This window comes from Chiloscyllium plagiosum, unplaced genomic scaffold, assembly GCF_037043375.1.
Source record: "Chiloscyllium plagiosum isolate Xiang-an unplaced genomic scaffold, Cpla_swu_hap1 HiC_scaffold_17, whole genome shotgun sequence".
Lineage (NCBI taxonomy): Eukaryota > Metazoa > Chordata > Chondrichthyes > Orectolobiformes > Hemiscylliidae > Chiloscyllium > Chiloscyllium plagiosum.
In genome coordinates, this window is record NW_028270155.1 from 61,793,126 (window position 1) to 61,809,938 (window position 16,813).

Here is a 16,813-nt window from a genome sequence, read left to right on the forward strand (position 1 = left end):
CACCGTGTCACCTTAATCTCCTGTAGTTCGATGTTTGGTGAATAAACAGATTTATTCTCGCTGTATATAGAAGGAGATAGGGTGGGAAAATGCAGATATACTCAGATGGTGACATGATGATTGTAAATGTAAGATCTTGTTCACCTGAAGCCCAGGAATTAAAGCCTGCCTTTAGCTGAAGTGAGGAGGAGCCATGTCAGAAATACTGGAGACACAGCAGGTTCCAGATAAAGAGAGAATAATCCCCAGATTCATCCACAAAGGGAATAACAAACAGAAACACTGACAGTCTGGAACCCATATCAATACAGATTCAGAGGGAGTGGGTTCCTTCCATTACCTGGACGGAGGGTTTGTTCTTCAACTGAGTGACAACGGCCCTCAGGTTCCCGAATATAGGTGACGCAAATGACAAAGAAATCCGAACAGCAGTGACCTCCATCCGACCATCAGGGCCCACCTGCACAATGATAATAAGATTGTTTGTAATAGTTTCCAGTGTCTTTTACTGAACAAGCCAGTGACAATGTAACCTTGTTGTTTAATAATTCCATGGTGACAGGTTGAACGAGGCAGAGAGTGGGTTTTAAGGGAGTTGACGATCTGTCACTTCGACCTTCACTCTGAATGAGGGATATGATTTGGAGGAGCTGGTGTTGGACTGTGGTGGACAAAGTTAAAAATCCCACAACACCTAGTTACAGTCCAACAGGTTTATTTGGAAGCACTAACTTTCGGAGCGCTGCTCCTTCATCAGGTGGTTGTGCTGTAGGATCATAAGACAGATCACAAAATGTTGCGTTAAATCCTGTGTCTTACAATCTCCGCAAGTTAGTGCTCCCAAATAAACCGGTTGGACTATCACTAGGTGTTGAGGGACTTTTAACTCATGAAAAAAGACGACTTGCATTTCTATAGCAACTGTGATGACCTTAGGATGTGACCAGCATTCCACAGGATTTTTTTTAATGGGAATCAGACAGAAAAATGCAGTTTATGGACTTGGAGCATCCGTGAACCCTCTGGTTTTAATGATGGGGCCCACCTTGGTGTTGGCACTAGGAGCGGGTGCTGTTCCCACACAAGGAAAAGGCCCAATGGTGATCAGACCCGGGGGTGAGGGACATGCTGAATGGGTAAGTGGGAGTGGGTAATGAGGTGCCAATCTCAGTGTCCCCTCACTGAAAGACAGGGCCTGGCACCATCTCAAAAGAACTTTTCATCCTGTGAGCAGAGCGATCTTGTTCATCAGGATCACTTGGTTGATTTCCAACTGCCCTCTGAAATGGCCGAGCAAGCCACTCAGTTGTGTCAATCGCGATAAAGTCTGAGTTGGACAGCAGTGGGTCAGGAAGGCAGCTCACCACCACCTTCTCAAAGGGAATTACCAACGGGCAAGAAATGCTGACCTCGCCAGTGATACCTATGTACCAGGAATAAATTGAAGGAAATAGTTTAGTATGAAAACCTGGTCCATGTTTTCTGTTAACCTGGATCGAAAAAGACAAGTAAATGAGGGAGTTTTGAATATGATGTAAAAATCATTAACTTTTGTCATGACTCTGGGAATAGCAGGGTTTGATTTCCAGTCCATTCCCCCCGTGAGGTGGAACAGCAAAGAGAGTGAGGGGGCATTGAGCTCCTGTGTCACCACTGGGCACACAGAGATTCACAACAGGCAGGGCAGGGCTGGGAGGAGGGGATCTGAAGCCCTTACCCCCTGACTGTTTGTGTTTTCTCAGACAGGACTCCGTGCTCCAGAAGGACAGTCAGCTGCTGAGACCAGGGAGCTGTATTCCACTCGGAGAAGGAGGATCCTTCAGAGGATGCAGCATCACATCATTCCCCAACACCCCCCCCCCCCCCCCCCCTACCAACACAGACCCTCTCTGGGCAGTGGCTATCTGCTCACTATCTGATACAATGTCACAAGCTGGTGAGTACATCACTGCCTCTCCTGAGCAGCTGATGGAGGCTGTGATGACTGAAGCCACTGATAGACAGAGGTCTGGTAGAGGCCAGGCCCATGCTGAGCCCCAGGCTGATGAGGGGCCTCTGCAGTCAGTAACATGGAACCTGCTGCAGTCACAGCGAGAGGTGAGGGAGCTGCCAGGGGCTGACACCCCCATGGGTGGACAATGGAGGAGACCATTCAGGCCATCGGTGCTGTCCTGTCCCAGCCGTGGGTGTGTCTTGCTTCCTGTATCGATGGGTGCGTGCCCCTCATGGAGAGCTACATCCAGCAGGTCACTTGATGGATACACACCCACAGGGTGACCAGGTGAAAGGGGAACAACATAGCTGGAGAGTCTCTCCCAGGGGCTCCTCCATCTCCCCATCACACAATGGGGCAGGTGTCCCTTGCAACGGAGGAGAAGAGACTCCTTCTGCCTCGGGGCCTTCTCTCAGTGTGCTCCGAGTACACACAGAGCCTCCTCAGCCCCTCTGCCAGTGACCTCAGCACCTCCAGTAGCCATGGGGACACAGTGAGCTCCTGTAGCTGTGAGGCAATCCCACAGCATGTCAGGGCCCTTCAGGCCTCAGGCAGTGAACGGACAGCTCCCAAAGACATCAGGGAAGGCAGTGTTTGGTCATTACCTCAGCTGGGTCACTGTGTGGGGAGAGTCTGGGCCCTAGACCCCCTGACCCCCTCTACATCCTCCTGGTCAGATGAGGAGTGACAATTGATGATGTGGTCCTGATGAAAAGCCTCCCCCCTCTGCAGTGTGAGGTTGCACAGAGCACAGGGACAGTATGGGAGGCCCTTTCTGGGACATAGTGCAGACCAGCCAATGGGATCACATGTTTAAGAGGCCAAGGGCCTGCTCATGCATTGCTGGGTCACACTGTGACAGGCCGTGTACCTTTCCCCTGCTATAATGGGAGGGTTGGCCACGTGTCTGTGTCTGCAATGGCCACCCCTTGTCCCTGAGGATCCTTTCCGGAAGGTGCCCAGGAGGAGAGAACAGCTGGAGCATCGGGAACAGGGAAAGTGTGTGGATCAGTGACTCCCAAACTTTAGACAAAAATCACTGTGTTCCCAGAGCTGTGAGAGTGTGGGTGGGAAGAGGGAACTGTGACAGCATTGGAGGGACAGGGGGGAGAGTTGTGAAAACTGAGGAGTGCAAAGGGAGCTGTGAGAGTCTAGTCTTGTCGGCTCACTCCCATTTCCCTTGATTTATTCTGTCGGATACAAATTTATTGCTCTCATGTGCCCATCAAATTTCCTTTTGAAATTACTGATCCTTTCCACCCCCAATAATCTCGAAGGTAATGAATCCCACGTCACAAACACACAGTATAAAAACATTCTTCCTCACACTCCCACTGCAACGTTTATAAAACCCTTAAATCCCTGTTCCCTGACACTTGTACAATCAGGAAATGGCAGTAGCTTCACACTGTCCACATTCTCCAATCTTCTCACTATCTTCTGCCTCTCTGTCAAATCATCCCCCAATCCCCATTGAGGAACGTGCAGGGATTGGAACAAGGTCAGGCAGCTGGCTCTCAGAGAATATGCACTCCCTGATTGGGGCTATTCACCTGGTTCAACCAATAGGAGAACATCACATGATCCAGGGTTCAAAGGTTGGCTGTTGCTCTGAAAGGGAAGTGACACTATTGAGCTAAAATCTGACAAAAGGTGATTTTAGAATGACTGTTTAGGAGCAATGGCACAGCAACTAATTGGGAGACTTCTCTGAAACTGACAGGTTATAGTGCAACAGGTTTATTTGAAAGTACAGGCTTTCGGAGCGCTGATCCTTCGTCAGGGGTAGGACTCTGAAAGCTTGTCCTTCCAAATAAACCTGTTGGACTATACCCTGGTGTTGTGTGATTTTTAACTTTGTGCATCCCAGTCCAACACTGGCACCTCCACATCATCCCTGAAAATGGGCAGAAGTATCTGAAATGAGGGGGTCCAAATGACCTTTGCAGCAAATCTCCAATCATTGTGCTTTCTGCATAACCCAGTGTTGTGTAAGGGTAATAGGACCCTGGAGCAAGCTTGCTGAGGTGTCACAGAGCTGCACATCACTGGGAATAAATACACTGGGAAAAACACTGGAAGGTGTGACTCTCTGGAAGACATGGGCATCAACACTGGAAGGAAACAGATTAATCATTTCCTGTTGTAACTATAAGTCAGATATTGGTGTAAGGTCACCATGTATCTGAATATTTTGTATACAGCCTCATGACCAGTGTTAATGTGAAGAATAGGCTACGATAGGCTTTCACTTGTCTTCTCCACAACCAGTCTGTCTCAAACCCAAACCTCACTGTGTGGCAGAAAAACCCAGGAGTAAAGAGGAAGCAGATTGCCACCTTGTCAGCAACAGCCTTCAGTTCACTCTGACAACAGAAGAATGGGCTGCTTTATCTTACTGCAAGTGATGCAGGAACGAATGGGGAAAGATACATTGTGCTTTAGGTGATTCTCTAAGACTGACAGATCTATTTCATTCCCAAAATTTAATCAATGAAATTATCAAATCTTTGAAGGCCAGTGAAGTTACACCCAGAGTAACAATTGTATTGCAGAGGGAGCTGTGCATGGGCAGATAGATTACAGCAGTTATTTTGAGTTTTGGAAGTATATTGCCCATGTTGGGAGCAAAAATTCCATGTTGGAATAGGAAGGTCAGGGAAACTGAGACATCAGGCAAAGGAGAGAGCTCCATTTTTTAATGGATTTCGGGAGGAGGCACCTTGTAGCTGTGGGCAGACTGAAGGCCCTCATGTAAGAGCTTCCAAATAGAGTCAGGACAGATTGCAAGGGAGATGGCACCTCAATGCCTGGCCCTGCCACTAAATAGTGTATGGTCTCACGTGTGTGGGAAAGGTGAGTGCATGCACCATCCATTGGGACATCCCACCAAGTGTACCACATATTCTTAACCACTCAATACTCTAAACCCTTCTCTCTCACTGGCAGCACTCATCGACACTCAGTGCTCATGACAGACATAGACACACACACACACAGATACACACACAGACAGACACACACACACACAGACAGACACACACACACAGACAGACAGACACACACACACAGACAGACAGACAGACACACACACACAGACAGACAGACAGACACACACACAGACAGACACACACACAGACAGACACACACACAGACAGACACACACACTTGCTGCGACTACTCCTATTCAGCTGTGGGTCATCACCCTGACACACTGCAACAGACTCAATCACATTTTACAGGAGAAGGTTCTCCATAATAGCTACAGGGCCGACAGAATCAGTGGGGACAGGACCATTTCATTCACAGAGGGACCTCTGGGAATATGCTGAGAATCATGGGGACAGCTGGAACAGAGCCCATGGCTTCATGGGGGATATTAAGGATGACGGTGAGTAACTGCCCCTGCTGCTCTCAATGCCCTCCTCACTCTCACCCTGAGATGGGGAATCAAATGAAAGCTGCAGACTGTGGGACCATGGATCTGGTGCTTTCCTCTGCCTCTCCCTCCAACATCCCAACCCTCCCGTTCTGATTGGCTGCTTTCAGATTCCCAGGAAGTGCCGGCTGGGGCCCTCCTCACAGCCATGAGGAGACGGAAGTTCAAACCCAGGTCACTGGTGAGGGGGCATTGTAACGTGATCTCACAGGTGAGCTGCCAGGGGAAATGGGTACCTAGTGTGCCAACTCCATGGAGGGCAGGTTCTGCTGCAGGGAACACAGATGGGGACATTAATGGGAGGCCTACAGAAGGAGGTTGATGGGAATGCACACTGAGATGCTTGGTACATTAGCAGGCCATGTCAGACAGCCTATCAAAGGGCATGGAGAAGCTCAGTCCCAATGTGACAGAGGGCACTGCACAGAGCTTGGATCCCATCATTTCCCCTGTGGCAGTGGGAGCCAGCTCCTTGACTGCAGCAGCTGACAGGGCAGTGATCCAGTATCTGTGCTCACTGTCTCAGCCTCTGCTGAAGCACAGACAGAAGCCAAGAAACCCCTCAATGCTGCAGTGTGAGTTCAGACTGAGGTCGTGCTTGGTCCCATGCAGGCTCAGACCCGCTGTGAACATGACTGTGGATCCCAGTGGGCAAAGGGGTTTGCAGGGTCTTGGAGCAGGCCAGCAGCTCGTCCTCCAACAGATCACTAGGGACCTGGGGATGCTGCCTGGGGGACTGGCAGAGGTACCATGGGGCATCAACCTGTTGCCCTCTCTCAGGGTAACAGCATTTGTGCTCTCACTGTGGCCACTCCACCAGTCCCCTTGCTGTTGTCCCTTACCCTGTCAGTCCAGACAGCTGCTGTCTGTTGTGAGATGGTGCAGTCTGAAGCCAGGCCCAGGGTTTCCCCAGGACATCCTGCAAAAGTCACCTGCAGTCTCCCCCATTGGAAGTCAGCTGCCTTCCACTAACCATGCAGTAACCAATGGGGTAAAGCTGCACAGGAACACCAGGACAAGCTCTCGGGCACTGCACAAGGATGGTCAGTTCCCATTTGTCCATGTCACTGGCTATGTTCCTGAATAAAGATTCTGTGATGCACATGTTTGTTGCTTGGCCCTGGGTGGTCCAAGTTGGGGAATCCAGTATTACATCAGGCAGGGAGGCTGCTGTGTAAAACCAGGATAGCAGCTCATCACCTGGTTCCAGACACACACAGGGCTCAGGGGGCACCTTCTCAAGAGGCTGTACCATGTGGGGTATACTGGAAACAGCTGGCACCACAGCACCCATCTCCAGGGGGGGCACAGGGCTCATGTAGTCTCATCACAAGCAACACTACAAAGCTGAGACTTTCCCCCTTGGTCATTGTTCAGATTATCCAGTTAGAAACGATCTGATTCTATTGAACTGTTGCAGTTAAATATTTGTGTGATCCTTACTCCGGGGGGTATTTAATACTCAAATATTATCAAGTCAGACAATATCACATTTCCTTACTGCACCCTTATTAATTACTGCATTGTGAAAACACTTACCCATGAGAAAGTGGCAGTAACTGTAAATGCTAAAGCACCTTTCGTATCCTCTTTGATCACAGCAGCCTTAACATTTGGAAGTACAAAGGTTTCACTGTCCATTGGAAAATCCATATCCATCAGGACCTTATGTAGATCAGACTCCAGGCTGGAAAATGCACAGACAGTTAGCTCTGGACTGGATAAGAAACAGGAATTCACATAAGGGCAGATATTAACTTATTTATTATAGTTCAATCTATGTCATGAACAAAAACAGTAATTGCTGGTGAAACTCAGCAGGTCTGGTATCTGTGGGGAGAAAGCAGAATGAATGTTCCGAGTCCAGTGACTCTGCATCAGAACCCATCAGCCTTTATCATGATGTCATCACTATGTGTGCTGCTCTGATCCCTTACTGCCATGCTCAGTATGATAATAAACTAAGGTGCTAAGGTGTCTGATCCACGTTTCTGTTAATCCCCAAAGAAACCACATCACCACCAGATCAAACATAGCAGCTTCAATGGGGGCATCAGTCTCTTCTCAGTTCCTTCTCAGATGAATCTGAAGAACCATGAGGTAAGATTAAACTGGGAGACAAGAGCATCGTCAGACTTCCTGAAGGCAGTGGCTCAATGGCTTACCCAGCGTGAGGTGCAGTTCCTGAACACTGTAGTGACTGATACAAGGGCAGTCAGGGGGATCTCAAAATGAGTTCCCTGATTGGGGCTGTTAACCTGGTCCAATTAGAGAACACTGGCTGAACATATATAGACAGGAGTGTTGGAGTGCATCATTTCTCCCTCCAACTCTATTTTGATTTAGTCCCTACCCTCCCCTTCACTGTTTTTGATCACACAGCACTGTCCCTTGCTGTGAAGGGCAGTGTTTGTCACTGGCCACCCGGGTGTTTTCCTATCTTCCTGGTGGTGGAAATTGAATAAAAGATTGGTGCACTTTGTGTCTTTCACTGTGTCTCACACCTGCACACACACACCATGGGTGCTGGGGAAAAAAAATAAGCACTACCGCACTTAGGTGGTAGTGTGGGGGTTAAATACAAAAAGAAGAAAAAAAAAAAAAGAAAAAGGAAAAAAAAAGGATAAACAGGGATAAGAAAAAGGAAAAGAAAAAAAAAAAGAAAAAAAAAGAGTCTCTTCAGAGATGCTGAAAGAACAAAATTAAAAAAAGAGTCTCTTCAGAGATGCTGTTCACTCTGAGAGCTGGCTCTTAAAAAAAAGAGTCTCGCACGCGGTGTCGACCAACACCCTGGAGTTGTTCAGGGAGAGGTGGGCACCGCAGGGAGTGGAGTGCATCATTTCTCCCTCCAACTCTATTTTGATTTAGTCCCTACCCTCCCCCTCACTGTTTGATCACACAGCACTGTCCTTTGATGTGAAGGGCAGTGCTTGTCACTGGCCACCCGGGTGTTTTCCTATCTTCCTGGTGGTGGGAATTGAATAAAGATTCGTGCACTTTGTGTCTCTCACTGTGTCTCACAGCTGCACACACACACCATGGGTGCTGGGGATAAAATAAGCACTACCACACTTAGGTGGTAGTGTGGGGGAAGAAATTAAAAAAAAAAAAATATAGACAGGAGTGCGGAAGGTGGGAGGGGCGGGGGCTTGCTGGGCTTGTATTGTCTGCACTTTTGTATGTAACGGTATTGTCTAATGTACAAATGTCATTGTCACTGTCTTGTCACACGTGGAACTGGGATTTGAGGTTTGTCCTCCTCTCCCTGTAAAATGGTTGAACGGTAGGGTTCGGGGCCTAGCTTTGCTGCTCCCCTCCCTTGTAAAACTGCTGTCTTTTGTGTACAGCTGTCAATGTTTTTTGTAAACTGTTTTGTAACTTGTTTAATAAAATAAAAAAAAATATAGACAGGAGTGCGGAAGGTGGGAGGGGCGGGGGCTTGCTGGGTCTGTATTGTCTGCACTTTTGTATGTAACGGTATTGTCTAATGTATAAATGTCATTGTCACTGTCTTGTCATATGTGGAACTGGGATTTGAGGTTTGTCCTCCTCTCCCTGTGAAATGGTTGAACAGTAGGGTTCGGGGCCTAGCTTTGCTGCTCCTCTCCCTTGTAAAATTGCTGTCTTTTGTGTACAGCTGTCAATGTTTTTTGTAAACTGGTTTGTAATTTGTTTAATAAAATAATATAGACAGGAGTGTTGGAGTGCATTATTTCCCCCTCCAACTTTATTTTAATTTAATCCCTGCCCTCCCCTTCACTGTTTGATCACACAGCACTGCCCTTTGATGTGAAGGGCAGTGCTTGTCACTGGCCACCCGGGTGTTTTCCTATCTTCCTGGTGGTGGAAATTGAATAAAGATTGGTGCACTTTGTGTCTTCCACTGTGTCTCACACCTGCACACACACACCATGGGTGCTGGGGGAAAAAAATAATAATAAGCACTACCGCAGTTAGGTGGTAGTGTGGGGGTTAAAAAAAAATAAATAAATGGGGGAAGCACTACCGAAAAAAAGAAAAAAAAATATAGACAGGAGTGTTGGAGTGCATTATTTCCCCCTCCAACTTTATTTTAATTTAATCCCTGCCCTCCCCTTCACTGTTTGATCACACAGCACTGCCCTTTGATGTGAAGGGCAGTGCTTGTCACTGGCCACCCTGGTGTTTTCCTATCTTCCTGGTGGTGGAAATTGAATAAAGATTGGTGCACTTTGTGTCTTCCACTGTGTCTCACACCTGCACACACACACCATGGGTGCTGGGGGAAAAAAATAATAATAAGCACTACCACAGTTAGGTGGTAGTGTGGGGGTTAAAGGAAAAAAATAAATAAATAAATAAACAGTCGTGTTACCTAGGGGCAGACCGAGAGCCAGAAGGCGGGTTGCCGTCCTCGGCGCTGTCACCCCGGGCAGGCACCGGGGCGGGCTGCCCCATAGGTGGTCGAAAGGTGCTAAAAAAGAAAAAAAAATATAGACAGGACTGTTGGAGTGCATTATTTCCCCCTCCAACTTTATTTTAATTTAATCCCTGCCCTCCCCTTCACTGTTTGATCACACAGCACTGCCCTTTGATGTGAAGGGCAGTGTTTGTCACTGGCCACCCGGGTGTTTGCCTAATTTGAGTGTATGTGCAAGGACTCTCCTTGAAGGCGACTATCCCTAGACCAGCTGCCCTACAGAGAGAGGAAGAGAGAAGGAGAAGGAGAAGGAGGAGGAGACCAGCACTCCCACTGCTGGTCTCTGGGACCCCGCCCAGACTTGCCTCAGCTGTTGCTGCTTGGGGCCTACCTCACTGCTGCTGCCTGGGACTTGCCTTAGGACCTTCCCAGGACCTCACTGCTGCTGTTACTAGAGGCCCACCTCCACTGCTGCTGCCTGGGACTCAATTTTGGGGCTGCCTGGGACTTGCCTCGGGGACTCTCCCCAACAGGTCTGCCCCCACTACTGCGACCAAGGGCCTGCCCAGGACTTGCCAGAGGCCTATCTCCACTGCTGCTGTTGTCTGAGGCCCGCCTCCACCACTGCAGCCTGGGACTCGCCTTGGACCCCTCCCCAGGACCTCCGCTGCTGCTGCCTGGGACTCAATTTTGGGGCTGCCTGGGACTTGCCTTGGGGACCCTCTCCAAACAGGTCTGCCTCACTACTGCTGCGACCAAGGGCCTACCTGGGACTTGCCTGAGGCTCGCCTCCACTGCTGCTGCTGCCTGAGACTCTCCTTGGGCTCCTCCACCACTACTGCCTGGGACTCAATTTTGGGGCTGCCTGGGACTTGCCTTGGGGACTCTCCCCAACAGGTCTGCCCCCACACTGCGACCGAAGGCCTACCGCAGACTCGCCTGAGGCCTGCCTCCACCGCTGCTGTTGTCCGAGGCCGGTCTCCACAGTCGTTGCTGCTGCCTGGGGCGTAACATTCGGCAGCAGAGTATGGCGAGCCCGAAGGTTGCTGAGCCCAGCCGCACCTACGCCGGGGTAGCCGCTGCCTTGGGCTCGGCTGTCCCAACCCCGGCTGCGACGTCGACCCCCTTCAGGCACCTGACCAAACGCCTGGGGGTCAAGGCCTATCCCCACCCCAACATGACCATCGAGGCCTGCAGCAAGGCCATGGCTAGTGTGGTCGGCCCACTGGCCATCGTCGCTGCGGCCCGCATGTACGGGAAGGCCATATTTTTCCTAAAGACCGAACAGGCGGTCCACCTGGCCGTGGTGAGGGGGCTCGCTGTGGGCGGGACACATCGGCCCGTCGACCCTCTGGAGGTTACGGCCCAGAGGGTCGTGATCTCCAATGTCCCGCCCTTCATTGCCAGCGAGCTCCTTCTCCCCCACCTCAACACCCTGGGGGAAATCCGGTCGGGTGTCCAGCCGCTCCTGCTCGGTCTGAAGGACCCTGCCCTCCGACACATTTACTCCTTCCGGCGCCAGGTGTTCATTTGCCTGGCCCGGGAGGAGGTCACCGAGGGCTCATTCACTGTCCTCCATGAGGGCGCGGCCTATCGCGCCTTCTGGACGGCGGACGGTGTGCGGTGCCACCTGTGCCACAAGGTGGGGCACATAAGAAAAAACTGCCCCACCCAGAAGGATGCCCAGCCCACACCAACGGCTGATGGTGGTGCCGCCGCACCCACTCCCCCTCCCTCGAAGCCAACACCATCAGCTCCGGCACCGAAGCCGGAGGCTTCCAACACTTCAGCCTCTGGCAGGGAGGGGGGTGAGCGTCCGGCCGGCCAGAAGGCGCAGAAGAAGACGCGGCGCGTTAAGCCTGCCCACGGGGAGACCACCCTATCCCCTTCCCCGACACCTAGCCCACGACCTGCCCTGCCCCGGCACGACAATGCCCCTGCGGCCGTGCCAGCGTCGCCCCGGCGCAGGAACCCTGACCCTCAAACCCCCGAACCTGTACCTGACCCTGACCCCACTGACACCACACCCACTCCCCACCCCGATGGAGAAACCCGTCGGGCTTTAACACCTGGCCCGGGGGCCCCTGAGCCCGAGCCCTGCCCAACCCAGCCACGCCCTGGCACTAACCTGGGGGGAACCACCGCTGGCCCACCTCCTGCAGCGACCATGTCTCTGGGCCCCGGAGAGGGAACCAGACCCCTGCTCCGCCCTCCCTCACCTGATAAACCCAGGGCGGGGCAGGAAGTGACACAGCTGGCCCTCCCCACCTTGGCCATGCCCCCTGTCTTCCCCCAGCCATTTGTATTCCTGGAAAGGCTGGGGGGTGGGAACCCGGGCCCCGTGACCACCGAGGCGGGCGGGGAGGGGAAGGCCCAGAAATCCCCCCCGGTCTCTCTGGGGAAGAGGCACCGGCCCTTGGAGGGGAGGGACTCTCCTGCAGCGCGCCGGCGGCGCTGCCCCTCTCCGGGGGACGAGCCAACGGTGCCCCTCGACTGTCCCGCACCGCGGCCCGACTCGCCCAAACCCCTGGGGGCTACAGCAGGGCCTCCTGCTGCCTTGACTCCTCCGGCCCCTGGGGAGGACCTCGATGACCACGAGGGCCGTGGTGCGGGCGACGACGGAGGACCCTCTGCTGGGTCGTCGAGCGGTGGAGGGGAGGAGGGTGTTATCCTCGCTCCTCCCTCCCAGACTGTTTTTCCGGGGGCCTTGGCCCTGGGGGATGACCTTTTCCTGGGGGATGACCTTTTCCCCGAGGAGCCAGGCGTCCCGGTGTCGGGAGAGGAGCGGGGCCCCGAGCCTCTGCCGCCCGACGACCCGAACTCGGGGCGTTCCGGGAAGGGGTGCGTCGAGGAAGGTACCGCCGGTGACCCTGGGGGTGGGGTCGCCGGGGGTTTGAGGCCGGTTGGCGGCGCCGGACCAGCCCCCATTCTCTCGGTGGGGGAGGGGTCGGTGACCGAGGGCGACCTCCCGGAGGAGGGTTCGGGATCGGTGGCGGACACCGGGGACGACGCGGACTCCGTCTGCAGTGACTTTTTTGAGTCCCGGGTGCCCCCCACCGATCTCTCCCTCATCCCCCTCGAGGAACTCCGGGAATTTGTCGAGGAAACTCGGAGTCGCCGGGATAGAGCCCAACTGGCGCTCGACCGCTGGAGCTCTTTTGAGAAAGTTTACTGGTCGGCCCTCGCTGCCCGCCAGGCGCCTGGGCTCGATGTCAATGAGCGAAAGCGAGTCAGGAACTTCCTGGGGGCACTCCTGGTGAGGGTGAGGGACTCCAGTGCCCCTCCCTCGTCCTCCCTGTAAATATATACACGGGTTTGTTAATTGTACTGGTGGTGGTTGCACAACGCTTCCGACATGGAGACAACTATAGCCAGCCTCAACATCAACGGCAGCAGGGAGTCGCAGCGCAGATTCCAGACCCTCTCGGTCCTTCGGGACGGGAGGTATGCGGTGTGCTTCCTGCAAGAAACCCACACTACCCCGGGAGACGAAGCCACCTGGCTCCTGGAGTGGCGAGGGGGGGTCTACATGAGTCACCTCACCCGCAGATCTGGCGGGGTGGCTATCCTGTTGGCCCCGCATTTTCAGCCGGAGATCTTGGGGGTCAGGGAGCCAGTGCCAGGCCGTTTGCTTCACCTGACGGTTCGGCTGGGGGGCGCGGTGCTTCACTTGGTGAACGTCTACGCTCCCCCGGCCGGGCCGAGGCAAGCGAGCTTCTTCCAAGAAGTGTCCGCTCATCTCGCTTCCATCGACGAGGGCCAGTGCGTCGTCCTCGGGGGAGATTTTAATTGCGTCCTCGAGGGCAGGGACCACGGCGGTGCCCGCACTGACCGCGCGTCAGGGAAGAGGTTGGGGGACTTGGTCAAGTCCTTCGACCTGGTGGACGTCTGGCGGAATCTCCATCCCGACTCCATCGCCTTCACCTTCGTGAGGCCTGGGGTCGGAGTGTCCAGAATCGACCGCCTGTACGTTTCGCGGGCGTACGCCTCCTGTTTCCCGAAGGCCTCCATGCGGCAGGTGTCGTGCACGGACCACCACCTGGTGTGGGCGGAACTCCTTCCGTTCGGCGCCAGGCTCGGCTCCGCGTACTGGCACTTTAACAACCTGCTGCTGGAGGACGAGCGGTTCCGGGACTCGTTTCGTCGCTTCTGGGCCGGCTGGAGAAGGAAGCGGGGAAGCTTCCCCTCCCTGAGGCTATGGTGGGACGTGGGCAAGGCTCACGTCCGCGTCTTCTGTCAGGAGTACGCGAGGGGGTCGACGAAGAGGCGGAAATCCAGGATCCGGGAGTTGGAGAGGGAGTTGCTCGACCTGGAGTCACGCCTCGGTCAGCCCGACGCGGACCTGGCCCTGCGCGGGGTGTACGAAGAGAAGAAGGCCGCGCTCCGGGACCTGCAGCTCGTCGGGGCTCGGGGCGCGTACGTGAGGTCGCGGATCCAGCTCCTCCAGGACCTGGACCGCGGCTCCCCCTTCTTCTACTCGCTGGAAAAAAGGCGTGGCACCCGTCAGCAGCTCCTTGTGCTGCTGGCCGACGACGGGTCCCTCGTCTCGGATCCGGAGGGCGTCAGGGCCCACGTCCGAAACTATTACACAGCCCTGTTCTCTCCGGATCCGTCCAGCGAGGATGCTCGCAGAGTTCTGTGGGAGGACCTGCCGCAGCTCGGCCCGGAGGACGCCGGAAGGCTCGATGCTCCCGTCACTTTGGAGGAGCTGACCGGCGCCCTCGACCGGCTCTCGAGGGGCAAAACCCCGGGGCTGGACGGGCTGACTGTGGAGTTCTTCAGGGCGTTCTGGGACGTCCTGGGGAGCGACTACGCACAGGTCCTGGGGGAGTGTTTAAATGCCGGACAGCTGCCCCTTTCTTGGCGCAGGGCGGTCATCGTCCTGCTGCCAAAGAAGGGGGACCTTCGTTCCTTAAAGAACTGGCGTCCGGTCTCCCTCCTCGGCACGGATTACAAAATCTTCGCCAGGGTGTTGTCTTCTCGCCTGGCCTCCGTGCTGGCCCACATGATCCACCCGGACCAGTCCTACACGGTCCCGGGCCGGAGGATACACGATAACGTCCACCTGGTCCGGGACCTGATCCATTTCTGTCGACGGGCTGGTCTGCCGAGCGCCTTCCTGTCTCTCGACCAGGAGAAGGCGTTCGACAGGGTCGATCACGAGTACCTGCTCGGGACTCTGCGGGCATTCGGGTTCGGGGCGCAGTTCGTCGCCCGGATCCGACTTTTGTACGCCGCCGCAGAGTGTCTGGTTAAAGTCAACGGGTCCCTGACGGCGCCCCTTCGCTTCGGGAGAGGAGTGCGTCAAGGCTGCCCCCTGTCCGGCCAGCTGTATTCCCTGTGCGTGGAGCCTTTCCTGCGCCTCTTGCGGAGGAGGTTGTCGGGGCTGGTTCTGCGCGGCGCGGGCACGGGGGTGGTCCTCTCGGCCTACGCCGACGACGTGCTCCTCACTTTCACCGACCCGGCTGACCTGGGGAGGATGCGCGAGTGCCAGGCCGTGTACTCGGCGGCGTCTTCCGCCAGGATCAACTGGGCCAAATGTTCCGGACTACTGGTCGGCCCGTGGCGGGTGGACTCTCTGCCGGAGGAGTTACGGGGGTTCAGCTGGAGTACCACCCATCTCCTCTACCTGGGGGTCTACCTCAGCCCGGCTGAGGAATCCTGGCCGGCCAACTGGCAGGAGCTGGAGGCCAAAGTCTCGGCTCGCCTAGGCCGCTGGACAGGACTGCTCCGAGTGCTATCTTACAGGAGTCGAGTGCTGGTCATAAACCAGCTGGTGGCCGCCATGCTGTGGTACCGGCTGGTCACTTTGGTCCCTCCTCTTGGCTTTGTCGCTGGCATCCAGAGAACGTTGGTCGATTTCTTCTGGGACAAAAAGATGCACTGGGTCGCCGCGCAGGCTCTGAGTCTCCCTATTGAGGAGGGCGGTCAGTCGCTGGTGTGCGCCCGCACCCAGGTCGCGACGTTCCGCCTTCAGACCTTGCGGCGATACCTTTACGTCGAGCCTCCTCCTAGATGGTGCGCCCTGGCGACGTATTTTTTCCGCCAGGTGCGTAACCTCAACTACGACACGCAGCTCCTGTTCGTCGACCGTGACGGTTTGCAGGTCGCCCTCAAGACGCTGCCTGTCTTTTACCAGGACCTGATCACTGTCTGGAACATGGTCGAATCGCGTCGCGCCTACCCTCCGGCTGGAGTAGCGGCTGTCGTCAGGGAGCCGTTGCTCAGGAATCCGCACCTCCGTACTCGCGGGTTCGAGTGGCTGTCGGAGGAGAGGGCCGCGGCGGCGAGGGTGACCAGGGTCGGGGACGTGCTGGGTGCCGGGGGCCTGGGCTGGACGCTGCCGCAGGACATAGCAGGCAGGGCGGCGGTAGACGTCCAGTACGTGGCCACCGCCATCCGACGCCTCAAAACGGCGGTGCTCGGACCCGACGTAGTACACCAGTTGGAGGACGCTCAGGTGTGCGGTGGGATCCCGTCCGAGCTCACCCCAGCCCGGACGGAATTTCACATTGGCCCCAAGGTCCCGTACTTCCCGCGGGAGCCTGTGCCCCACAACCTGAGCCGCCTCCGAAATTTTAACTTTGTTTCGTTTAGGGAGGTGAACAGGAGAGCCCTGTACAGACTGCTGCTGCACACCGTCCACCTCTTCTCCCTCATCCACCGTCCGGACACGCCTTGGCGTGCCCATTTGCCACCGGGCGGTGGGGATCCCCAGTGGAGGGCTCTCTACGCGGGAGTCCTCCCCCTTTCTCTCGGGGATCTGGGGTGGAGGGTGCTGCACGCAGCAGTCCCCTGCAACCGCAGATTGCGGTGGTTCACGGACTCCCAGCCCAACTGCTTGTTCTGTGGCGCTGTGGAGTCCGTGGACCACGTGTATATTGGGTGTGGGCGTTTGCACTCCCTTTTTGATTTCCTGAAAAACCTTCTCCTCTGTTTTTGGCTGCACTTCAGTCCCACGCTCCTGATCTTTGGGCACCCG

General features: G+C 54.8%; 1 protein-coding gene across 1 annotated transcript in view; it reads right to left on the bottom strand.

Moving 5' to 3' along the window:
* LOC122558519 (uncharacterized) overlaps positions 1 to 16,813 on the bottom strand; it is a 141,488-nt gene that overhangs the window by 96,704 nt on the left and 27,971 nt on the right. Inside the window, exons 4-5 of the mRNA XM_087996007.1 lie at positions 6,972 to 7,119; positions 341 to 460 (exon numbers count right to left, since the gene is read on the bottom strand). Coding sequence (XP_087852133.1) covers positions 341 to 460; positions 6,972 to 7,119 — 268 coding nt within the window. The remainder of the gene's footprint in view (positions 1 to 340; positions 461 to 6,971; positions 7,120 to 16,813) is intronic.